Genomic DNA, 26,704 nt, shown 5'->3' with positions numbered 1-26,704 from the left:
TTGACTTTGTTTATTCTGGGGGTCCCCAGTATTTTTGAGCCTGTGCTCACCCTTGAAATTCCTAAACAGAGTGGTAGGCACAGCCACAAAATGACTGCCATAATGGCAACTGCAGGAGACAGAACCAGCCACAAAATGGCTGCTGAAATTTATCTTCAGTCCCACAGTAGAGTTCCTTGTACTATGGTGGCAGCTGCTGCTGTCTGTTGTGGGGAGAGGAATGGGAAGGCGACTGTAAGCCGCTTTGAGCCTCCTTCGGGTAGGGAAAAGCGGCATATAAGAACCAACTCTTCTTCTTCTTCTTCTAAAGCAATGGTTTTAAAAGATGCACAGCCACGGACACCACATTGGGAACCACATTGGGAACTTCTGGTTTATTCTATAATTTTAACACACCTTTTCTAACTTTTCTGAAAATTAATTTTTATTCAGTTTTTTAAAAATAAATTTGCCTCTTATCAGGTGTTCCTCACTCCATGCTGTGTTCCAGCTGTCACTTAACATTGTCTTAATCTTTCTGTCCAGCTGAAAGCCATACTTTATCCAATAAAAACTCATTTTTATTGGTTTTTATAATCTAATAAAAAGCAACCATCTTCAAGGTCATCTCTTACTATAACCTTTTTGTGTTGCTTTGTTTTAAAAATGTCTCCGAAAGTACAAGATGCACTTTCAAACCCTACAGTGCGTTACCACACTACCCATTATGCACAATTGTAGAAGTATTTCTATAATCATGCAAGAAAAAGCAGGGGGGATGCCGTTCTCTTGCTAGAATCAATCCATTCTTTTTATTGGAGCCAAAAGTAATTATGTAATTATGTAAATATAATCAACTGACCTTGAAACACCCTTGGCTTTGATCCTAGAAATGAGGCATCTAGAGTTGTTCATACAAAGCCCCTTTCAGAAATAATATCTCTGCAATTCTTCTGTGTGGAACCTTAGACTTTTCACAAAAGAGTTCTGCATATGCAGCCATAGACGTTGAATCAGGGCCTCAAAATCTGCAATAAGGACTTGCTAGTGTACACAATTATTTCATCTAGGGACATGCTGGCAGAAGCCTGTTTCCTTGTGAGTGGGTGGGTAAGAAGGGATGTGCCAGTGTTTGTCTCTTGTGGCCCTTCCTTGCAAACCCAGGGAACTGCTAATTGCCACTGTGGGATGGTTAGATGAATTTCCTGCAGGCCAGGCTGGATTCTGGATAATTTTGGTGGAGGGATCACTTGGGCATGAAATTGGGGTCACTGTGGGTGGGCAGGTAGTTGTGAGTTCCTGTACTGAGCAGGAGGTTGGACTAGATGACCCTGGAGGTCCTTCCAACTCAATGATCCTATGATCTAGTGACCTCTGTTGCGATATGGGTGGCTGTGTATCAGCATGATGAAAATAGGGCTGCACTAAGGGATGGTTGCAGTGGCTGCAACATCCCATCCAGAGCAAGAATTTGGTGGGATAAAAATAATCAGTTTTTGAAATTTGTAACATGAGAGCTTCTGTTTAAACAGGTGGAGGAGGGAATGTTTTAAATAAAACCAGTGTTTACTGGAGTAAAGCTCAAAATTTAATACTTTGCTTATTTGATTTTAATATTGAGAGTTCTTTTAGCTTGGGGCCACACTCTCAAGAGACAATCTAGTTTGTCAAATAGATTAACTTCAGTAGTAGAAATGAAGTCTTAATTAACAACTGTTTGTCTGGAATACTTCAACTAATTCTGCCGGTACTGGTCTGGCCATTCCTTCAGTAATTTGATGACATAGATTGTCTGATGTTTCCTCAGTGGGTGTTAATTGCTTGGTGATAATTCAGTAATATCATCATTAAGCACAAAAGTTTGGAAAAAGTGACAGAAGGATGTGGGATAGCTATGGTTCTAGATTCAGAAAACTACAGTTGCTTAAAGGTAAAGGTATCCCCTGTGCACGCACTGAGTCATGCCTGACCTTCTAGCGTTTTCATGGCCGACTCAATACAGGGTGGTTTGCCATTGCCTTCCCCAGTCATTACCGTTTACCCCCCAGCAAGCTGGGTACTCATTTTACCAACCTCGGAAGGATGGAAGGCTGAGTCGACCTTGAGCCGGCTGCTGGGATTGAACTCCCAGCCTCATGGGCAGAGCTTTCAGACAACATTTCTGCTGCCTTACCACTCTGCACCACAAGAGGCTCTACAGTTGCTTGCCTCTTCCTAAATATAGTGGGTAGTACTGCTTTCATATGGGAGTCCGTGAGAACCATGCAATTTCTGTCTAAGCTAGAAAGAAACTTGGAATGGGGAACATCAGGTGAGTGGCAGCTGGAGTCCTTTTGCTTTTGAGGAGCTCTAGTCACTGTTATGGATACATCAACTGTACATCCTTGATTTTTTTCCTATTTCTTTTAATTTACTTGGCTGTATTCCTAGCTGGCTATGTCTAAATGTGTGAATAGAAAGATATTTCTGTATTCCATCCAACCTCACTGGTTGTTGTATACAACAGCAGCTGAACTGGGGGAAATGGATGTGCCAACAGGATTACTCAACTGGCTATAGCAGTCATGGCCAAAGTACATGTGTCTTGTCAATAGGCAAAGTGCGGTTCACAGGTCAATGCCCTTTGTAACTTTAATGGCACTCAAGCATCTCTGTGTGACTCTGTGTGTGTGTGGTATTTTTTAAAATTATATTTACACACCTTTCCTTGAATTTCATGGTTGATCACTTTCTTCTGGAATGGAAGGCAGCATGGTATATCCTGATCTTGTCAGATCTCAGAGGCTAAGCAGGGTTGGCACTTGGAAGGGAACTTCCAAGGAAGAGTGCAGAAGAAAGCAAAGGCAAAACATGTATGCTTCTCACTTGCCTAAATGTCCCTTGGCTGATACTTCATGTCACTTTACACTCACACTTAGTTTCGATGAACCTAGTAAACTTGTTCTACTGACTTTTCTGTTCTTCACATAATATGAGAATAGCTACTTTACTTATCCCTGATTCCTCCTACTATATGTATATGTGATAATGTATATACAGGTCCAGAGTGAATCCCTCTGCTCTGAGCCCATCATTCTGAGTGATGATAGCTTCACAATGGTATGCTTCTTGACAGGTGGGGGTATCCACTGGCCCCAAGAAAGATGCTAACACCACCAATTATGTTGGCTTAACTAGGCTACAGTTTTTATTTACCAAACAGGAGCATTGGCATGGCATAGGAGGGAAACCTGCTGCCGTGGTCAGTCAACCACGCCCTCCCCTTCTGATGCAAAGGATTCCTGCCTGTCTTCACCACTGTGGTCCGTTACACAAAGGCCAAGTGTCCCACTGAGGTACCGCAGGGGGCAAACACCTCCATTGGTCTACTTCAGGCCACCTGGATGTGTGAGCCCCAAGCCTTTACACAGGGGTCAGCCTAGCTCACACACAGCTGCCTCTTATGGGGGCCCCTGAACTGGGGAGTCCAGGATGCAGGCTGGACCTCACCCCCAAACAGGCTCCCCCTATGCTATCCCGTAAACTGTGTCAAATTTAATTCCAAATGATTTAAAACAAATAACAAAATTCAACCATAAACCTGAACATAGGGTGAGTGGGAAGGACAACCGTCCAGAGCAGCAGGTCAGGCAAAAGAGGCCAGGCTGGTGCACATGGCACCTCTCCACCTCTTTGCCTAACTCCATGCATGATTCTGTGGTGTCTTTGTCAAGGCGTTTGTGCATCAATCTTGGCCTTGGTAAGCTAGGGCCTCCTTTTGATAGGCAGGCAAACATCAACTAGCCCCAAGAAAGATGCTCACACCACCAATTATGTTGGCTTAACCAGGCCACAGCTTTTATTTACAAACAGGAGTGTTAGCTTCGCATAGGAAGGAAATTTACAGCTGTGGCCAGCCAACCATGCCCTCCTCTTTCTGACCCAGTGCATGCAAAGGATTAACAGAGTTGCTTACCATTTATGGTAACTGTTGTTCATTGATGTCTTGTGTGCAGGCACACATTGGGACTGCGCACGCGCAGGCCTGCCGCTCGGAAACTTCCCTAGCTAAAAGTCTCCAAAGAGGGCGCTCCACACCGCTACCACGCATGCGCCGGGTTTCCCGCGCACCGATCATGAGGACACGGGGCGGAGCGCCCACCCTCCTCAGTTCTCTGCCGCTGCTCTTCAGAACGAATACAATAAACTCTCAGACTCAGCGGGGCAGGTGGGAGGGAATGTGTGCCTGCACACAAGACGTCAATGAACAACAGTTACCGTAAACGGTAAGCAACTCTTTTCATTTTCCATCTTGCAGTGCAGTCCCACATAGGGATTTTCACGAGCTAAATACCTGTGGAGGTGGGTGAGTCCTCTATGAAAAAAGTGAATGCAGAACCGAAGTTCCAAATCGAGCCTCTGATCTTGCCGACAGATCGATCGCATAGTGTTTGATGAAAGTGCTTTCATTAGACCACGTCGCCGCTCTGCAAATGTCATGAAGAGGAACCTGCCTGAGGAATGCAGCAGAGGTGGCCTGAGCTCTCAACGAATGTGCCCGCAGGTGTAATGGGCATGGGAGTGCTGCAGCCTTGTATGAGGCACGAATTGCGGACACCAGCCAACGAGAGAGGGTCTGGGAAGACGCCTTGCATCCCTTCTTAGGCCCCCAATAACACACAAACAGGGACAACAATCTCCTAAAGTCCCGTGTCCTATCCAAATAATAAAAAATCGCACGTTTAACATCTAAGTTGTGTAGTTTTTGTTCTCCCGGTGATTGTGGGTTTGGGAAAAAACCCGGAAGGGAGACCTCTTGTGAGAGATGAAACTGAGAGACTACCTTGGGTAGAAACTGCCAATCTGGATGGAGGACAACCCTGGAGGGGAAGACCTTCAGAAAGGGGCAATCTATCCTCAGCGAGGCTAGTTCGCTGTTCCTTCTCGCAGATGTAATGCCGATTAAAAAAGCTACCTTCATGGATAGCAAAGCCAACAAAATGGAACCCATGGATTCAAAGGAAGGACTCATTAAGGCCTGCAGGACTACCTCCAAAGACCATTGCGGGACTGGTGGTTGACGGGGGGGAAACAAATTCGTAAGATCCCGGAGAAAACGTTTGGACAATTTATGGGCAAATACTGAAGTGCCCTGCACTTCGGCGTGGTAAGAGGCCAACACCGCCAAGTGAGTCCTGACAGAGGTAACTGCCAGACCAGAGTTTGCTAATTCCCATAGGTACAACAGGACCTGTGGTAAGGGACAAGTAAATGGGCAAAGATGTCGTGATAGGCACCAACGCTCAAATCTAGCCCACTTATTCCCATAACTCCGCCTAGTAGAGCTTTTTCGGGATTGCAACAACACTTCCCTCATGCTAGGTGGGAGGGGTCCGACAGTGGCGTAATCCGCCATGCCGTAAGGTGAAGCCTGGATAAATCCAGGCATGGTTGGGAATCGGAAGTCAGGAGGGCAGAGTCCAACGGGAGTCGGATCCAAATGCCCTTGGCCATCAAATTCAGCTTGGTAAACCATGGCTGACAGGGCCAAAATGGGGCAATCAGTATCGCATCCGTATCATCCGCAGACATTTTTGCCAACACCCTCGGGATAAGAGGCAGCGGGGGGAAAGCATAATGAAGAACCCCTGTCCATGTGATCTGGAACGCATCCCCCAGAGACTGCGGGTCTATCCCCCCTGGTGAGCAAAACTCGTGGGCCTTCGCAGAATGTGCCCTGGCAAAGAGGTCGATCTGGGGGGTTCCCCATAGGGAAAACAAGAGGCTCAGGACCAGGTCGTCTCATGTCCAGTCGTATTCCTGAGAAAACACCCTGCTCAATCTGTCTGCTCTGGTATTCATGGAGCCCGCTATGTGTATAGCCCTCATGTCTGCTTGAATCTCGAAAAGAATCTGCCACACTCTCAGAGCATAGGGCTAAAGACCCGGTGCCTCCCTGCTTGTTGATATAGAACAGGGTCGCAGTGTTGTCCGTGCGAAGGAGAATCCGCTTGCTCCGGCATAAATCTGAAAAAACAGTCAAGGCCAAAACCACAGCACGAATTTCCAGAAAGTTAATATGTAACGTACATTCCCAAGGGGACCAACGACCCTGAGTTGACAACTTGCCGCAGTATGCCCCCCAACCCTCTAGAGACGCATCAGTAGTAAGAACTAAATCATGCATCCAGGAGCCAAAGGGTACACCCCTCAACAGGTTAGTTTCCGAGAACCACCAGTGAAGGGATCGGACAACTGATCTTGGAACGGAAAAGTGTTGGAACTGTGAGTGTCTTAATGAGTTAAAACGCCTGAGAAACCAGGATTGGAGATCCCTCATGTGCCATCTAGCATAGGGGACCACAGCTGTCACTGAGGCCATAAGGCCGAGAGCCTGTTGGAGTCTGTATGCAGGTTGCCATCGGTTCCGTCCAAAGGACCCCGAAATCGAAGACAAAGGCCGTATTCTATGGACTGGCAAGGAGGCGGTAGCAGTAGCCAAATTTAGGAATGCTCCTATGAACTCTACCTCCTGTGACGGGACAAGGCGGGACTTCTCTCTGTTCACTGCCAAGCCCAGTCGGGCACAAACCAATAAGGTAAATTGAATCTGGTCCATGAGCTCCAAAGCGTCAGGATCCACCAAAAGCCAGTCATCCAGGTATGGAAATATTGTAATATCTCTCAGCCTGAGAAAAGCGATTACTACTGCCATACACTTTGTGAAAACCCGTGGAGCGGTAGCCAATCCAAAACGTAAAACGGTATACTGATAAATCTCGGATCCGTGTCGGAACCGAAGGTATTTCCTGTAGGACTTATGAATATCAATATGGAAGTATGCGTCCTTGAGATCCAAGACTACAAACCAAGCATCACGTTGCAGGGATTCGATAATGGAAGGTAACGAGACCATACGAAATTTGGAAATGTATAAGCATTTATTTAGCTGCCGAAGGTCTAGGCTCGGACAGACCCCGCCGTCCCTCTTATCCACCAAGGAAAAACGGGAGAAAAAACCCAACTCTTGGGCACCTGTTGGCACCAACTCTACAGCTCCCTTGGACAATAGGTCAGAGAGCTGAACACTAAGCTCTGGGAAGGGGTTATCTGGGGCAGAAGAACCCAAGACACAGACCGATGAGGACTGAAACTCCAAGCGATAGCCCTCAACAATGATAGACAGAACCCAGGTGTCCTGGGTAATACTGAACCAGGCCTCACGGAATTCAGCCAAATGATTCCCAAAAAATGGAACTACGGGGTCGGGCTGCTGGCATAGTCAGAACTTTTGTTGGGGGTGGGGGTGGCTTTGACCAAAAGATTGGTTCGAAGGACGTTGACGCTGAGGATGTTTTCGGGATTGGAACTGGGGCGGACCGGAGCGGGGCGGATACTGGGATGGAGAACCTGAGGAGCGTTGAGAGTAGTAGGGCGTGGAAAATGAGGCCTGACGTTGGAAGCGCTGCTGGTAAAAATTTTGAGAAGGCGGAGGAGGGAAAGAATTCAAGTATCTCGCTGACTGCCGGGTCTTCCTCAAGGAGAATAGGAAATCATCCGTAGTCTTAGCAAACAGCGAGGATTTCTCGAACGGCATGTCTTCAACCTTGATTCTGGTTTTGAGAGGAAGGGATGTTTTTCGGAGCCAGGAATGGCGACGAAGAACAATAGCAGAGGCCATGGATCGGGCCGCGATATCTGCCGCATACTTGCCTGAGTTGATACCCTGTTTAGAAGTTTTGATCGCCTCGGCTTGGATCATGCGGGCAAGGCTTCGTTGCTCTTCGGGAATCAGCTCAATATACTTCGAGAAACTCTCCCACAAACAAAGTTGATAGGCGCCTATGATGGCCTGGTAATTGGCTATACGGAAACTGAGCGCCGAGGAGGAGTAGACCTTCCGTCCCAATGTATCCAAGCACCTGCTCTCCCTGTCTACCAGGGAGGAATGCTGGCCAGGTTTGCGTTTCAACTGCATATCGTCTATGATGGACGAGGTGGCAGATGGATGGATGGAAAGATACTCCGAAGAGTCAGGCTTCACCCTGTACAGGGATTCAATTTTCTTCGGTGCTGGTTGCACCGACGCAGGTTTGTCCCAGATAGGGACCGTCAGATCTTCGAAACCCTGGATAATAGGCAGGGCAATATTCAACGGGGTATTAGAATAGAGTCTGCTCAGGATCTTGTCCTTGGGCCTCGCATCCGACGTTGAAACATCCAGGACAAGAGCTTTCGCCATTCGTAGGAGCTGCTCTCCATACATTCTGTAGTCCTCAGTAGCCGAAGCTGAGGTAGGATCTGCCAAGGCTTCATCGGGGGACGGATCCGATGCGGACTCTGGGCTGGTGAGAATCGGAACGGACTGGGGCTCAAACGAACCTGACGGAACCGCCGACATCATAGCCGAAGTGCTGTCAGGGAAGTCCAAGACAGGATCTTCCTCCTCGGCCATAGGCCGGTCCCATTGGCCGACATATACTGGTGAATGCCCCACAGGGACCTAGGTCACCGGTCTCCACTGTGTCGGGGGAGTAGAAACGGATCGAGGCAATGCTACCGAGGATCCATCGTCCTGCACATCCAAGGAATAGGATTGCGTTAAAGGCTCTTGCAACGGAGGCGTGAAGGACCGACGACCATGGATCCGTGTTTCGGAACCGAAGGTTTGTCCTTGTGCTTGGACTTTTTTGCCTTTTTAACCGGGGGATCGGCCGAAGCCCCCCGTTCCGAAGGCAGTAACACCGGTGCCGAAGCAACGTTAGGAACCTCAGACGCCACTGGGGGTCTCTTAGGAGGTTTTGGAGAGCCTCTTGACGGCTCCATGGCAGAACGGACGGAGGAAGGTCTGGATCCAAGGACAGATGGGGCCTTCGATGGTGCCCGAGATGGAGTCGGCTCAGACTGGGGACGTGGAGGTTCTGCTGAAAGGGCCTTCTCCCAAAATGCCGCCTTGACCCTCGCGGCTCTATCAGAGCGGGCCTTCAGTGTAAACTTCTGGCAGATTAAACACGAAGGTACGGAGTGGCCCTCACCCAGACAAATAAGGCAACGGTCGTGCTCGTCCGTCACCGGCATCTTTACAGCACACTGGCTGCACTTCTTAAAAATAGCTTTGGAAGCCATCCTGAAGGAAAAATATCAAAAAATATCGCTGACGCAGTAAGGAAAGATGAGGAGACTTGCAAAGGACGTCCACTAATCGCGGCGGCGAAAAGAGAACTGAGGAGGGTGGGCGCTCTGCCCCGTGTCCTCGTGATCGGTGCGCGGGGAACCCGGCGCATGCGTGGCAGCGGTGCGGAGCGCCCTCTTTGGAGACTTTTAGCTAGGGAAGGTTCCGAGCGGCAGGCCTGCGCATGCGCAGTCCCAATGTGGGACTGCACTACAAGACGGAAAATGAACCTGCCTGTCTCCCAACCACTGCGGTTCCTTACACAAAGGGAAATTGTCCCACCTGAGGTACCACTGGGGCCGCATATCTCCATTGGTCCACCTCAGGCAACTTGGCTGTATGAGCCCCAAGCCTTCCCACAGGGATCACCGTAAAACTCCCAGCCACCTCTTATGGAGACTCCCAAACTGGTAAGTCCAGGATGTCGGCCGGCCCTCCACCCAAAACAGGCCCCCCCCTATGCCATCCCACCACCAGAACAAGGACTTTCCTGGCCTTGTTACCACCAATACTCAGCAGACCTTGCCCAATCCAGTAGTGTTACAGAGATACCTTGCAGCCAAATGTCAGGGCCCCATTCCAACAAATGTATGCCATCAGGGTGATACAACTCCTCCAGCTTTGGGCCAATATCCGGATAGTGGATTACCACCCACCCCAACTGATAACAAATTTGTCAACCATTTTATTAACCCTTTTAATGCCACCCAATGGAGTGCCACAGACTTCTGTCACCCTTTGTCTTGGCTAAATCATTGCCCTCAAGATGTATAACTAGTGTTGCCGGTGCACCCTCCCTGAGGCCAACATGTCCAGCAAAGCTCTCCATTTCAGCCCCATGTGTCCAGACCACTGCAGCCAGATGTGATCTTTAAGGCCCAGGTCAGATCCCCATCCAGAGCATGTTCCATAGAGGCTGGCCCGATACACATAGCTATGTCCCACAAAGAGGTCAGCAAGGCTGATGACATTTGCCCTGGAACAACACACAGGTTAGTTACAAATTGTGGGGCAAAAGTATAACATATAAGTTCTGGACTTCCAGTGCCCCAACCCTATTATTTGCTGTGATGATGGCTCATCATGAAAAGCCTGGGTTGTGGCCAGGTACTGGAGTACTAATGGCTCTGTCATTGACCAAAGAGACTGAAAATCAGCTAAATTGTCAATCCACAGAAGGGCTTGAGCTGCACCCATGTATGCCCTCCTCGTTGATGCAGGCATAGATCCCAGGAATCCTTGGAGTATCAGTTGTTACCAAGGCTCCAAAACTTGTCCGGGAACTCCTCTGGTTCTCAGTTTGCCCTTGGGTTGAGCCACTGAAATCATTCAATCTGTGAATGAAATAAAGCATCTTCCACCTCATTCTGAACCCCTGCCATGTGTTTCGCTGCAAATGTAATGCTTTCCTCCAAACATGTCAGCACCAGCTGGGGAACAAGCCCCATAACATGCTCTGAGCTGGATGTCTGTTTGTTAATGAGGCAGACGACCACCAAGATGTTGTACCAAAACACCACCCTGCTGTTTGCAAAGTGGTCATGCCAGAGGATCGCTGCCAACAATATAGGAAACTCAAGGATGGTCAGGTCTTGCCTGACACTGGGTCCTTAGGCAGCAGACCAACTAATTACCTTTCAGTTGGGAAGCAGGGGAGTTGCAAATGGGCCCACCACCTGGCCAACCAAGCATTCCTTGGTCAGCTAATCCCAGACCACCTCTGGCATTGCAATGGCAGACTTTAAATTGCCACTATCCATTGCAATTCTGGGTCCCATGAACGGTATGTGAAAACTGTTACCAAAGCCAGAACACAGGTACTCTGTGGCCACTATGTTTGGGTACCACAGCAGACAAGGCCGCAAAGCCTCCAGCCTCAATGGCATGGGCGCCCAACTGTACCACTCCACAGGGACAGCTTCAAGCTGTTTTGGAAGTGGCAGAAGGACCCAAGGCTCCTGATCCTCCTTCGCTCCTTGTGGAAGATTGGGCCCATTAAAAGGGCTGCTATGCCCCACCTTCCTTGGTACATCCCAATCTTGTGTGTTTCCCCACCATGACGTTCTCATACATGTGCGTAGTGGCAAGGCTTTCGGGTATACACCATGCAAGTGAAGTCCTAGCAAACCAGTCCTGTTTCATACCTGCCAGTCATAGTCTTCCTCTTGGTGTAGTGGTTAGGAGTGCAGTTTGGTGTAGTGGTTAGGAGTGCGGATTTATAATCTGGCATGCCAGGTTCGAATCTGCGCCCCCCCACATGCAACTAGCTGGGTGACCTTGAACTCACCACGGCACTGATGAAACTGTTCTGACCAGGCAGTGATATCAGAGCTCTCTCAGCCTCACCCACCCCACAGGGTGTCTGTTGTGGGGAGAGGAATGGGAAGGCAACTGTAAGCCGCTTTGAGCCTCCTTCGGGTAGGAAAAGGCGGCATATAAGAACCAACTCTTCTTCTTCTTCTTCTCTTTTTCTCCCTCCGTGGCTACATACTAGGACCCACCCAGACCAACCACATGTTCTGGTGTTTTATGTCCCACCTGGCTAGGGAATTGTGTGATGCCAGCTCCTGGAAATATTTACCATAATCCAGGATGGCCTCCTCACCCCACAGTTACCTGGCCTCCAGAACATGGGAAAGGTACCTGCTCAGGTACCAGCCCCTTTCTGGCTATGCTGCTGCCACAACGGACAGGTACGCAGCAAAGCCCCATAGCCAATTAGAGAACAACTTCTCACAATGCGGCATCTCCTTCTTCTTGGCATCCTGACAATAAAGGGGGGATTCCTGTATGGGAAGCAAAGTGGGCCTTGAAGCAGCCTCGACCGAGCTACCCCTGCTGCTAGGCCTTGCTTCCCTCAGGTCTTTTCTCTACTGCAATGGCACAAGTGTCCAGAGCAGCAGGTCAGGTGAAAGACGCCAGGCCAGCACACATGGTGCCTTTTATAGGCCTGTCTCTCCACCTCTTTGCCTGATACATGTGCGTCAGGTGGCCCCAACACGTGATTCCACATATAATTCTGGGGCATCTTCGTCAGGGCGCCTGAGCTGCTGCCCATCAATCTTTGGCCTTGGTAAATCGGGGCTTCCTTTAATCTGGACTAGATATACCCAAAGCATAAAAGTTTCAATGAATTATTGTGGGTGTTATGTTCATTGTCATCTCTGTTATCTCCAGGAATGGTTCTCATCGCTTCTTCTTCTTTTAAATATATTATTTATTTCATTGTTCATGAGCCTGGGTACAATGGATGAAATACCTCTGGCAGACCTTGGACATCTTGATGACCTCTCCTTCAATTTTACTACAGTTAAGATTGCTTATACTCCAGGAACAAAAACAGCAAGAGCAATAATGGAGAAAATAGAAAAAAGCTCTGTCATTAAAGGTATATGTAGCACATGAAAGTATATAATGTCTGGTAGATTATTATTTTTGCAAGGCTTCATCTGAGTTGGTGGTCAGTTTGTCTGAATTCTAGAGACAGTTTTCTGGGGGTGGATAAGGTGAACTGGGCCAAGTGCTCCGCCATGTGGGTGCAGGAAGAGGTGGGGCAACCTGCCACGACTAGAACTACAGCCTGCAGCCCAGCATGAAACCAGTGCGTAAACGGTCCAAGTGATACTAGCCATATTGATTGAGGAGAACCTCCACATTCAGAAACATTAAATCTCTGAATCCCAGAGCCATGCTGAACTTGATGAACCATTGGTCTGATCCAGAAGAGCTCTTCTTAAGTTCTTAAATGAAGTAACTAAACAATAAATAAATCTGAAGATGTGGCACAGATAAAAAGTAATTTGGTGAATGACAGAGAAATCAAGAATGAGGCAGGGAAAGGGAAGAGGACATGGGGGTTGCCAGGAGGACAGAAAGAGGAAATAGTGGGGGAAATGAAATGCTGCCCCGCAAGGCCTTGAGAGTTGCCCCCCATGCAAGTGGGCCTGGTCCAGTAGCTGGCAACAAAAAACTGCACCATAGTTTTCTTGGGAAGAGGCTGCCAGTGGGGTGGAAGCTCAAGACAAATGGGCAGAAAAAAGCAGAGTGCCTGTTGGGTGTGTGTGGGGGGGGGGATGGGAAAGATTACATGGCTTTCAGGGAAGGGCATGCAGGGAAGAATTGTTCTTCCCAAAAATGAGTTCCAGCTTGTGTTATTTATATGTCAAGCGTGGTTTTTGTTTTTAAAGATACAGGACAGAATGGGAAAACTTCAAAACTGCTTTCAGTTGCAATCAATTTCTTTTTTTCCTCCCCTTCGCCTTAGCCAGCTAGAGTTAAGACTAGTTCAATGCAGGCTTACAAATTGTCCTTATCTCTTGGGAGGGAACTGTGGTGTAGCAAGCAGTCTTTGTGCGGAAAAAGCTTTTGTGTATCATCTATCTACATGGGATTCCTTGTAATAACTGCAGCATTCCCATACTAAAGGTATAAGAACTGAACTCATGGAAGATGAAGAAGCAGTAGGAGAAGCACACCAGGAGGATGAAGGCATCATTGGCGTTATATTTCAAGATAACTTTTCCTATCGACTCCGATTTTCTTCAAGAGACATATCTTTTCCAAATGACTACATTTCAGGCACAGGTAATTCAAGTAAGGTTGCCAGCTCTGAATTGAGAAATTTCTAGAGGGGCTGAGTCTGGGGAGGTCAGGAATTGAGGAGGGGGAAGAACGTCAGTAGGGTACAGTGGTATAGAGTCCATCTTCTGAAGCAGCCATTTTTCTCTGAGGGAATTGATCAATGGTTACTCAACAAGTTTCCATGGTAGAGTGTGGATTTGAACTAGGTTCTCCCAGCTCCTAGGTATAACCACTTTGCCAGGAATCCCTAGGCTGAAACTGTGAAGTGAGGACTTGAATGTTGTGGAATAGGAGCATTATTTACCATACAACAAAATATTGCCTCCCACCTCATCTCCTCTCCTTTCCTCTTCTGACACCTTCTAGTACCCAACATCTGACCGGCTATAATTCAGTAATCTTGGCTAATGCTACTATAATTGTGGTTTTATAGTGTTTTTATATGGAATATACTGGTTTGTACTGTGCTTTAACTTCTGTAAACCATTCTGAGATGGTATGTTCAAGAGGGGTGGTATATAAATCCCCAAATAATTAGATAAATAAATAAATAATGAATCTAGCAAACATATTTCATTGAGGCTAGCAAACTCATGAAAGCCCGAAAGGCAAGGTAAATTTGGCATTTTCAAAATCAAGTGCATCAGAGTTGGCAAGAAGAGAAACCCCTTGGCTCCGGTTATGGCTGCCAAGGATTGCAGATGCCTCTCTCTGCTGCTCTGCAAATGTTACTATGTCATCTTCTATCTGTGGTTCAGTTATTGTTCTCAGGGAGCACCCTCTCCTTTTAAAAGCTGTAAGCGTTAATGTTGCCTGTTGGAGCAGCTTTATCCGTGTGGCTCCCTTGGAAAACAATAACTTAAGCTGCAAGAAATCTTAATTGGGTGACTCCCTTTTTTGAGTGCTGTGTACAAATTGGGTGATTAACCGGAGAACTGGAGCATTTCAGATTTCAGCTGAGGCTTTTTCTTGGTGTTAGGTGCTTAGTCTCCTTTCGAATGACTTTTTGCATTAATTGATAATAATGCAAATCTCTCAAGCTATTTAGTACTTTCTGGACAAGGCTGCTACTACACGAATTCCAAGCATTAACTACTGCAAGCTAATTGCAATCAGCTGCAAACCACTGATCATTCATCAGCCAGTTCATTTTATTTAAGGGGGAGAAAAAAAAGAAATGCACCTCTGATATGTTAGATTTAAGCCAAGCTGCTACTATTATTAAACAACCACAAATTGATGTGTTATTACTGTCACACCACAATGATATATCAGCCCTGGTTCTTTCTGGTTCTGCAGTGAAATGCTAAGGGAGTGGGTAAAGAACTCACAGCAGCATGGGCACCCCAGCAGAGGTACCTATCAGAGCCCAACGAGCTTCCATGTACGGCTTCGCATTCCTATGTAAATCCTAGAGTTTTGGCTGATTCTTGTTTGTCTTGAGATATTGTTTCATCCCCAACAAGTGCTAAGCTGCCCACCAGCAGATCCCACACAGGGTCTTTTGATCCTCTGAATGATCCATCTCACCATGCTCCAGATCAACCAAACTTGGAACCTCTTGGAACAGTGGATTTTACTAGCTAATTTAGCATTGATGATGGGTGAGACCCTTCAAACACTGCTGAATAAATTGAATCAAATTTCCCTGTTCCTGGAGCAGCTAGCTAACCAAATGTACAGAGTCCTGTACCTATCTCAACTGATCCTTCACTGCTCCCAATGGCAACGGGTTCTTCAGGCATGGAAGATCTCAGGAAAGTCTCCCCTTCTGATTTCTGGAACTAGAAAAAGAATACAATTGTATTGAAAATAGATAGCTTTCCTTGTAATGTTCAAAGTTTGGGGGGAGGACTTTTACCTGAATCACACTTACATGCATGTCCTGTGACACGGGTGTATTAAGCCTTGGGGAATAGCAGAGCGAGAGGGCAGGAATGTAGCATTTAAGGATCGATTGCCAATGTTATATGAGGTCATTATACCCTTAAGAACTCAAGGCAGAAAATAAGAATAGTCTTTATCGAAAAGAAAATAATAAAAAGCATAAATATATGTAACACACTTAGTAAGCAGTCATATAGAGAAGATCAGGGTGGGAAAAGAGGGTCCAGTATAATTACCTTTCCGTAGAGATGATAGGCAAGAAAAAGCAGGCTGCACAGGGAGCATGCAGGGTGTTTCAGATGGGTCCTATATCCAAAATGCACAACAAGACTTGTTGCATGTAGGGGAGCATGAAATTAAACCCGACTCACCAGATTAGAAGTCCGCACTCCTAACCGCTACACCAAGCTGGCTCTCCAGGTGGGGTCTGAGAATCCCCTGGAAATACAGCTCATCTCCAGGAAGTTACTCAAAAGGGAAAGATCTTTCCCCTCACATGCATCCCTTCAAAAGGAATGCACATGGCCCCAGACTCCCCTTGGTTGCTTGGCTGGTGATGTCTGAAGCCTGAGGCCTACTTCTGGCAACTGCAGTCCCTGTTGTTGTCCACAGGGCCAAGTTGTTACCTAGTTTCCCCCCAAAATTTCACTGTCCGCTAGATTCAAATGGGTAGCCGTGATGGTCTGAAGTAGCACAATAAAATCAGAGTCCAGTACCACCTTTAAGACCAACAAAGATTTATTTGTGAGTTTTTGAGTGCAAGCACTCTTCCTTAGACTATGAACTTCCATCATGACAGTGTATACTTTCCTGTAAAGCTAACTCCACTTGAAATTCTGGGCCACTTATGCCTTTGAGTTTATAGGACCTTCCTGGCAAATATTGTTTTTTTTTTTATTTACCAGGCCAAGCTTGAAAAAAGTCACTCTAGTTCCCATGTCTCTCCAGCCATTTACTTGTTCACTATTTATAGTTTCAGGCTGTAAATATTCTGTATTTAGATCTTCTTGCACTTTCCAGACTCGGAGGACCAATGCTGGTCTATCTGTCTGTCTGTGCCACCAAATACAAACAGTTGCTGGTAAGGGCTGGCCAATGCTCATAGTCCAGGAGGGACACATCTGCACCACTCCTGTTCAACCACAGTCAGCAAGCCTCTACCATCGTCTCTAGTTCGCTGCTCATCTCTAGATTATGATGACCACGTCTGCAGGCAAAAATGGGTACTTTGGAGGCTGGGCTGTGAGGCATTGTACGATTTTGAAGTCCCACCTCCAAACCTCCGGGAATATTTCCAACCCAGGGGTAGCCAACCTCCAGGTGGGTCCTGGAGAGCTCCTGGAATTACAGCTCATCTGCAGAGTATAAAGATTAGCTCCTCAGGCAGAAAGGGCTGCTTTGGAGTTTGGACAGGGTAGAAACATGCAAGGCCTTCCACATAGGTTGCTGTTGAGTTGAAACACTTGAGGTCTACTGCACAGGGTTGTTGTGCCGATGAAACATGAGACAAAAGAACCTCCGCAACAGCATCCAGTTTTGTCTGCACAACAACCCTGAGTAGTAAGCCTCAAATCTGCAGAGAGTCGCAAAGAAGAAATACACAGGGCTTGGCTGTTTCTTCCCTCCAGCAGCTAAGCTGGTCAGAGCAGTATTTTAAGTGAAAAGGGCCTTTTCTGTGGCCTCCCTGTCAGCCAACTGTTTGGCAGAAGATGAAAGCTTCCCCCCTCACAAGTCCCCCCACAGACTCCCCTGAGTTGCTCTCAGAAATGCCTCCCTCCCCACAGTCAGGGGCTGTTAGAGGCTTCTTCACAACAGGCCTGAAGGGAGGGGGAGTTAGCTGCTTTCTCACTGTCTCTCCCTCTCCCTCTTTCTCGCTGTCACACACACACACACACAAACACAACCATACTCACTGTTAAAGTCAGGCAGGCAGGGAAGGTGCAGGAGCCCAAGGCAGGCAGCCGGGAGAGGGGGGCTGCCACGCACACACAGAGCAATACCAGTGTATGGAGTTCCTTCGCCCCCCTACTCACCCAAGGGCTTAAGGCTGGTGCCAGCCCGGCCAAGCCTCTGAGGCTGGTGCCTCTGCCTGCTGTCCCCAGGAGTCTCCCAGAAGCCCACATACATCCCTGGCAATGTCCAACAGCGAAACAAAGGTAATTGGTATCGTTGGGTTTGTAGGGGGTGGGCCTGAGTGGGGCTGGCCAATCAGAAGGCACACAGCTGATTGGCCTCTGGGGACAGGAAGTAATGTCCAGACAGCCCTGACAGGCCCTGGACAGTCTCCGCCCAGGAGGCTGTTTCTCAAATATAAGACAAACTGTTAAGGATTGTTTTACTGTGAGCCACCTTGGTTCGGGAGTTGCTGGGAGAGGTGGGATACAAATATAAAAATAAATAAATATTAAGAATGTGGATCTTGAAATGCTTCCAGAGCATTTAGGCACTCTTCTTCATGAATTTCGAACTAATCTCCAAACCCATACCTTATGTTATAGAGATCAGCCCGGGAACTTTCTTGGAAGAAGAATGTTGAATAATCAGCACAACGAAAGCTCTTTGTATGATGAGTTGGCAAGAAGTGCCTTTGTATCTATTAGGAAATAAATGTTAACCTACCATCCTGAACATCAAGCCAGTCAACCAAGCAGCCGCCCCAGGAGACAAGTGAAGGGCAGGATATAAGTTGAATAATAACTAACTAAATAAACAAAATATTTGCAATAAAAAGAACAATTCTTCCATGTTGGCCAAGTTGACAAACAGACATAAGCAAAGACATAAAGGAAGGATTAACTTGGTGCCCTGGTGACATTAAAAAGTCCAACATTTGCAAACATGTGCTGCATCTGCACACTAAACCCTGAGAGACAGTATGAGAATATATATATATATTAAAAAGCAACCCAAGATTGAGCCAGTTTAGTAACAAAAGGCAAGTGTTTGCAGATGCTGCTCCTAATTGGCAACTTAACTGCAAATTGAGCCACAGGGAGAGGGAACTCACTGCTTTTATTAAGTTTAAATTATGAATGTAAACCATTGTGCATATAATTAACAGTCTTCCTCTGTTTCCTCTTGCCTGTAGATACGTGTTACAACTACTCATCTGACTATTGTTTTAATCCAAGCTACTGGCACAAAGGATTTCTATCATTGCAGACTAGCATTGATGCTGCTCTTATAGAGGTAAGGAGGATTGTTTGGTTTCAGTCCTAGTATGCCTCGTCTTGAAGATGAAACTCAAATACTTTGGCCACCTCATGAGAAGGAAGGACTCCCTGGAGAAGAGCCTAATGCTGGGAGGGATTGAGGGCAAAAGAAGAAGGGGACGACAGAGAATGAGGTGGCTGGATGGAGTCACTGAAGCTGTTGGTGCAAACTTAAATGGACTCCGGGGAATGGTAGAGGACAGGAAGGCCTGGAGGATCATTGTCCATGGGGTCGTGATGGGTCAGACACAACTTCGCACCTAACAACAACAACAACAACAACAACAACGTCTCATCTATTTTAATTGCATATAAACAAAATTGCAGCATTATCCTAAGACACTAGTGCCATTGGTGTACTGACATGGCAGCTATATTCCATTGTAGGTAAAAGATTATATAGCAAGCAGTACTTATTAATGCAGGGAAGAAAGTGAGATCAGATCTTGGTCTCCAATATGGAACTAAAGTCAGTTACCAAGAACTGTATAATCAATTAAACAGCAAGAGCAGGATGGTCTGAGTTCCTCTTTGAAAAGCCAGCTCTGTTTACAAAAGGGACTATTTAGCATTATAATGCCAGAGGAAAGTTATTTGTGTGACCATCTAGATCTGATGCTTAGGCTAACAGAATAGTTCAGAAGTGCTGGCAAGGAAACCTTAAGATGAAGATTGAATTGTGTTTGCCACTTATTCGTTTGCCAAACACTTATGAAAATACTGTATTGCAAATTGAAGCAAAAGGTAAACTTGCCACTCATGTGGAAAACAAGATCACTTCAAAAGGGACTGCAATGCTTCTAAGCAGCAGCATGCTTTTCCAAAATAAATAAAAAGGAGAATTTTAAACCACTACCTTTGGAAAAAAAGTTATATATTGACTCAATGTGCAACCAAGAATAAGACATGGTATTTGGACAGTGTGTGCACAAAGCAGATGTTTTCACATAAGGACTTCCTTGGAACTCTAGCTGAAGACAAGGGACACTAAGTTTGGCAGGTGGCAGATCTGTGGTTGGAGAAGGGTTTGGTCAGGAACAGTGACATGTAAGCTGCCAAATAGTTAAATTAGAGAAATCCTCACTGAAAATAGCTTATATGTCCAGCTACTGGCAAATGACCAAATTTCAACAAGAGTACTTGCCGAAGGAGGAAGGGTGACATCAGGGGGAAATGTTCCATTAAGCAAAAAGGGAAATTGATTGCAACTGAGATAATTCAGGAGGATTTGTATGCTTTGGAGAAGGCTTTCTCAACCAGGGTTTCAAACACACACATACACACACACCCTGGTGTTTCTTGATGGCCCTGGAAGGGTTTCCCAAATGTGTGGAAGTTCAATGATCAATGATATGCTTGGAGGGGGTGAGAAGGTGGGTGGGGGCAGATGGGCATCTACACAGCTAAGCTTCCAAACCATATTCTATATGATCATACCACTTCTCGAAGCCTGAAGAATGTTTCTGGGGTTTTTCCATGGTTAAACATTTGAGAAAGGCTGCTTTAGAGACATACATGCAGTGCAAACCTGACTTAACATTGCAATAATAAGAAATGTCCCTAGCACGCATGCACTCTCAGCGAGCCTGGCACAGTCCCTGGGATCTTGGGCAGCAACTGACAGGCCCACTGTTGCCCCCATACTTACCATGGGCTGTGCTGCCACAGGACCCAGAGCAACTCCTAGGCTGCACGGTTGCCATCACTAGGAACTGCTGCTAAACCTAGGTTATTCCTGGTCTGCACCACTGCTGCTGGGCCCAGAGCAGCTCCCAGACTGCACCAGTCCTGGGCTGTGCTGCTGGACCCATCCTAGTTCCCAGGCACCTCATACCGCTAGAGGTAGGTGCATTCTCTGCTCAAGCACAACTATTTTAATTTTGGAAGAATTAATCCCCCCATGATTTTTTTTAAGACTTCAGATTTTTCTGCAGACTTGGGAGGTCTGCAGATGAAGGCCACATGTTGCTAATACTATACAGATTTACTTGGTAGTTTGCAAAAGAGGCCTAGACCTTGATATGGGGTGAATTAAGCTGAAGTCAAGCAAAGATTCATAAAGAACAATATGCAACCATATAACGCCAAGGAATACATGACATAATAATAATACAACTGAATATAATTTAGTAATACAGCTGACACAAATAACCACGCAAACCTGAGACTTAAGCAATCACAGAAAACCAGACAGATTCAAATTTTGATTCAGCCCATGTGGCACCAATTGATTTTAATCTGAAAGTCAATCTTGTTTCATGTTGCAGAAATACTCTCTGTGCATCTGTTCTATTAAATTTATTGGACTTATATTGAAATTAAACAATAATGAAAATCTCTCTGTGTGTATCAAGCTTCCCAAAAATGTCTGGCAAGAGGTACTTCCAGAATGCCATTGTGAATTCTAGAAATGTGCTCTGTTATTCTAATCTTTAAGGAATGCTGGCATTTCCTTACATGATGGATCCTACGTCTACACATTAATAAGTAGACTGTATTGTATGAATTACAATTCTTAAACTGTCTAAGATCTAGCTGGCATCTCTGAATACTTGCAAAGACTAACCTCAGGACAGGTTAACCTATTGCCTATTCTAACTACTTAGCTATATAAAATTTATTTGAATTATTAATACAAATATTTACATGCAAAAGCATGGGAAAAAATTGTGGGTATATGATTTTGACAAGCCCTGCATTTCAGCTATATTTCTGGCAGCAATAAGAGCCAGCATCACTGGCAATGTGGCAAAGTCATGCAGGTATTTGGGCTGAAACTCTATGGTAAAAACAGCTTTAACTGTAGAGTTTTTGCCCAAATACTGGATAGTTGCCATGTTGCCAGTAAGGCTGCTGGTGAGTTTCCTCTAATGCTTCCCACACTGCCAGTAAGTTACCCCTGTTGCTGGATCAGGGGTAAGGGTAGGCCTGCATAGAGCAAGTTGCAGAAATCTAGTATAGAGGTGACTGTTGCGTGGATCACTGCGGCTACGTGTTCCAGGACCAAGTAGGGTGTTAGGAGTTTGGCTTGGCACAGGTGGTAGAATGCCAGTCATGCTATTCTTGTGATGAGTGCCTCCATAGAGAGGGAGGTGTGCAAGATCATGCCCAGGTTCCTGGCAGAGTGAGCCACGGATAACTGCACCCCATCCAGGTTGGGCAATCACACTTCATTGCTTGGGCCTTTCCTGCCAGTCCCTCTGGGGATTCTACTGTTTAGAGGGAGGGGTTTATTTATTTATTGTATATATATATTCGTTCATAATTAGATTTGTATACTGCCACTCACAGCAAGCTGGCTTGAAGCAGTTCACAATAAAATATAATAAAAATAGACGATCCCTAAAAATACCAAGACAGTATAATTCCCAATAATCCCCACAATAGAACAATCAAATATGGTGGTAACATATATAAAAATATGTCTCCAACGACTCGGAGACTATTGTCACCAGTAAGGATTCCAATCTGGAGAATTGGTGATGGAGTAAAGCAGGGGTGTACTGTTCAGGGGTATCTCCTGGAGGGGGACCCCTATGTCATTCACAGCCTGGAGAAAGCCAGGAGCCTCTTCCCTGGCTTGTCATTTGGGGTGTGTGGGGTATGGGTGTGGGGTGCTGCCAAGTTGCAGCTAATTAATGGCAACCCCTGAGTTTCAAGACAAGGGAGATTCATTGGTGATTTGCCATTGCTTTCCTTCACAGAGAACTCCTTGGTGGTCTCCCTTCAAAGTTCTAACCCTGCTTAGTTTCTGAGGTCTGATAAGATCAGGCTATACCACATTTCCTTCCCTTCCCCAACCCCTTGTATGTGCTAGGCTTAATCACACATATGCCCAACAGCTTTCCTTAACCTCCCATATCTGTCCCCTAGCAAATCTGGCCCAGCTGCAGCTGTTTTTGACAGCTTAAAGAGCTGCATAGTAGTTTTGCATTGCCTGGTCTTCTTGTTGCCAGAGTGGCCATAGGAGCGGTTGTCAGTCCCAAAACTGAGGCTGGGGTCATGGGATATCTGCTGTGACTTGGGTAAATCTGGGCAAAGGTGTGGCTCCAGACAATGCGGAACAGTATATTGTATTGACTGAAACACTCTGGAATAGAGATATAGTGCAACATTATGCTGTATATAACAAAAAAGCAATGAGATTTCTTCCATATGCCATGGAATGTATAAAAATCGTGTACACAACAGTTCGATCTTAAGACAATTCAACATAAATAAGAGTTGTGACATTTCTTGTTATAAATGGCAATGCCTTTCTGTAAAATAAGAACAGTGATAAGTAGGTGTGGCAATGAAAGCTATGATGACTGTGAAATGTCTTGCACATTAAAAACTACTGTGCGAATTGCCAGTAACTTAAAAGAAACCTTTGGCCTTTATGTTTTTTTCAGCTGACCACTGGTCATTCTGTGTGGGACGAAATGAAGTCGATCCATGGCATCCGTATGAGATCACGTTTAATTTCATCAAGCAGTAATATTGAATTCAGTTTTGTCGTTCTGATTTTACCTATGTGCTTCTCTCCATTTATATACTTCTTATCGCAAAATGTTTCACGAGAAAAAAGGAAGCTAAAGGAACTGATGAAGATGATGGGAGTGCGAGACATGGCGTTCTGGTGAGCTATGAGACCAGTTGCTGTGCTCCTTCCAATTGGAGGTATCGCCAGGATGCTGAAAATATGCACTGGTGAAGCTTTAAGAAGCAGTCTTTTTGAGACCTATGACTATTACACACATTCACATAATGTTAACCACTTAGTAGCGTCATGATAGTAAATAATTGTGATGGCTGCTCTGGCAATATTTAGGACAGAATTAGAATTTATTCTGGACACACAAATGGCATTGAATATGATAATCCTGTGCCCTCCCTCCCAATTTGTTCTTCTGTAATGATGTTGTATATTTCCCGATCTATGTTCTATATCAGGGGTAGTCAACCTGTGGTCCTCCAGATGGCCATGGACTACAATTCCCATGAGCCCCTGCCAGCAACAGCAACAGCTGGCAGGGGCTCATGGGAACAGCTGGCAGGGGCTGGCAGGGGCTCATGGGAATTGTAGTCCATGGCCATCTGGCGGACTACAGGTTGACTACCACTGTTCTATATAATGGGCTGCTTTGTGCAGGTGAAGGGAAATTAGGAATATTGTCATTGATTTTCTCAAGTAGAGGTTATAGGTGATATAGCTAAATATTACAGGGCAGGGGGAGACCTTGATGGGGTCTGGTTTCCCATGTTAACCTCATATCCAGCATATTAGCTGTTTCTGCCGTACGTATGACTTACAGTTCTAGAAAAGAACTGTCATAGACTTATATTCTGAAACTGAGAATTTGTGAGGGCCTATGTGCCAAATAATGCAAATGGCCCAGATGTCTGTGTTTGTATTTGTAGGATTTCCTGGGATTTGCTGTATGCAGTGTACATCCTGATCATGTCCAGTTTGGTGACACCTGTTATCAAATATTTTATCCTTCCCACAAGCTGTTTTTCTGCCCTATTCCTTCTGTTGTTTCTTTATGGACTAGCATCTGTAAGTCTTTGATATTTATTTTATAATCTTTAAATGCACATAATGAATGGTGGTAGATGGCCAAATTAAACCTACTGAAGTATTTGATACCTTCTTTAGTACTACGTTTTCCAGATCAACCGTACTTGAAGACAGCAGGTCAGTTCTGGCACCATATTGCTTAGGTTAACCCCTCATTTTTACACATTTTCCTGGTGCCTTTAGGTCTTACCTCAGTTTATTTTGGGACTGTTTTTACCCTTGTCTTTTTAAAAGACTGATTTGGATTCATCTTTCTGATTTGGATTCACCCACATACGTTCACCCATTCCCACATACTTTTGTCATCAAACCATCTCCTCTGTTTTATCTCTTCCCTCTATGCCCTCAAACAGTATGTTAGCAGTAACTGGAAACCAAAGTAAAAGAGCTGTGGATGCTTAAAATGTGCATTCCATAGCAGTTCCATTAGTAAACCCTTTCCAAGTACTTTGCTATTCAAGTTTTAATTAAGCTAGTTGATCCTCTGGTTATTTATTTACTCTAAAAATTAGTAAGCCACTTGCCTCTACAAAAATCATGAACATTAATGATTACAAATATGTGGTTTCAGTTTTATCTTTTAAAAACATGCTGCTCTAATATCACTCTATCACTATAAAAGGATAGCATAACACTTATCATCTTGGCACGTTGCTCAAACCTGGAAAGTGTTTGGGGGCCAAACAGTGATGGGTGAATATACTTTTGGATTGAGCACAATCCAGAATTTTTCAGATGATTCCCCCTCCCCCCATGAGCAACAAGGTGAATGAAGCTGAATTTCCTATGGCTGCAGGTGGCTGTTACTACTCTTGTTTACTTCAACAAGCCAGTTAACCTCCCTCTTCTTTGGCTACTTGTGAGCTGCACAACTTTTAAAACACCTGCCTCTGCTTTTTCCTCCTCCAAATTTACAAGAAAATCACAGCCACACTGGGAGGAAAATGTTTACTGAAGTATATACAACAAATATACAACCCACTTTACAGAATTCGATGCATTGCCACTTTCTGTTTTCTGGAGTGTGGTGAATTATCCTCCCCTAGTATTCTACGGATACATAAATTTAGCACATGCATAAAAAGTACAAACGGGGGTAGTAGTGCTGAGATGTCACTGTTGAGGACAGCAGCTTTGTTCAAAAATCCTGATTATTTAAGACATGTCTTGGAGAAATTTAAGGCGGCAGCACATCTGGATAAATGTAGGGTGGGGGCAGACACTTGGAAGACCTGTATCCCACATGATTCTGATGCTTGTGGATCAACTGGATCACTGAACATGCAGAAAAGCTCTTTAGCAACCATCAGGAGCCATGTAATCAAGAGATTGGAATGTTCCCTTCATTTATTGTTAATTATAGTAATAATTTCAAGCTCCCCAATCTGAGGACCAAACAGTACCTTACTCCAGTGCTAACCTCCAATTTGCCTAACTAGTAGATCCAAGGGGACATTTTTCACAGACCCTTACCTTCTAGAACCCTTCAACTTCCTGTCTCCTGTCACTACTCAAAGCTCCCCCCCCCCACCACCACCACCAACTACTCCTCTTGCATGTGCAGTATCTACTTGCTGTTCAGTTTAGGGGGAAATTACGTTCTGCCTTATTCCCGTTAAACAATGTGATAGTCATGTTGTACATTTTGGAGAAACTTTAGTGTGAATAAAGAGGCCCTCAGGAAGATATTTCTGCTGTCCTGAGCACTCCCACTTGTTCTCAAATCATTTTGGCCCAGGCTCTTTCCGACTAATTATATCCAGTGGAGTTAAAACTTGCTGATCAGATTTGATGGTTGCCGAATGGCATTAGAAAAAAAGAGAGACTTAGGTTACACTTGAAATCAGTTACTTTGTGACCAGTTCCTAGGAAGTACTTTGATTTATATACATAAGATAAAACAAATAGATGTGCATTTATGTATACCATAGAAAAACAGTCTTAGGGTAGAGCTGTGAAATGTGTACATTCAATCTGCTTAGGAAAGCTTTGAATTAGTAATGAAAATGTGTCCTGTTTTTCAGATCCATTTATGTTTCATGCTCAGTTCTCTCCTAAAAACGGCGAAAGCCACCAGCTCCTTCGTCTTTGTCCTGACTTTCTTTTTTGGAGCCCTCAGTGTTACCATGCTGATATTTCAAATGCCTGCTCCTTTGGAATGGATGCTGAGCCTCTTTTGCCCTTTTGCTTTCGGCGCTAAAATCTCAAAGGTAGAACATTTTTAAAATCTAGGGTGAACACTTGCACCTCTACACAGCATAAGAGAGCTGACTGAACATACGTTACACATGTCAACAAAGCAAGAACACCTGTAAGCCCCATGACGTATGC

The 26,704-nt window shown here is 45.5% G+C and overlaps 1 protein-coding gene across 3 annotated transcripts in view; it reads left to right on the top strand.

Moving 5' to 3' along the window:
- LOC143833042 (ATP-binding cassette sub-family A member 10-like) overlaps positions 1–26,704 on the top strand; it is a 113,630-nt gene that overhangs the window by 13,120 nt on the left and 73,806 nt on the right. For 2 of the 3 annotated variants that reach the window (XM_077328354.1, XM_077328353.1), the window contains 6 exons: positions 12,308–12,518; positions 13,556–13,714; positions 18,687–18,787; positions 23,205–23,431; positions 24,214–24,352; positions 26,398–26,583. In XM_077328354.1, coding sequence (XP_077184469.1) covers positions 12,308–12,518; positions 13,556–13,714; positions 18,687–18,787; positions 23,205–23,431; positions 24,214–24,352; positions 26,398–26,583 — 1,023 coding nt within the window. The remainder of the gene's footprint in view (positions 1–12,307; positions 12,519–13,555; positions 13,715–18,686; positions 18,788–23,204; positions 23,432–24,213; positions 24,353–26,397; positions 26,584–26,704) is intronic. The other variant, XM_077328355.1, reaches the window with a different exon arrangement.

Source organism: Paroedura picta, chromosome 3 (genome assembly GCF_049243985.1).
Source record: "Paroedura picta isolate Pp20150507F chromosome 3, Ppicta_v3.0, whole genome shotgun sequence".
Lineage (NCBI taxonomy): Eukaryota > Metazoa > Chordata > Lepidosauria > Squamata > Gekkonidae > Paroedura > Paroedura picta.
The sequence above is the reverse complement of the archived record's forward strand: the minus strand, read 5'-3'. Positions and strand labels throughout refer to the sequence as shown.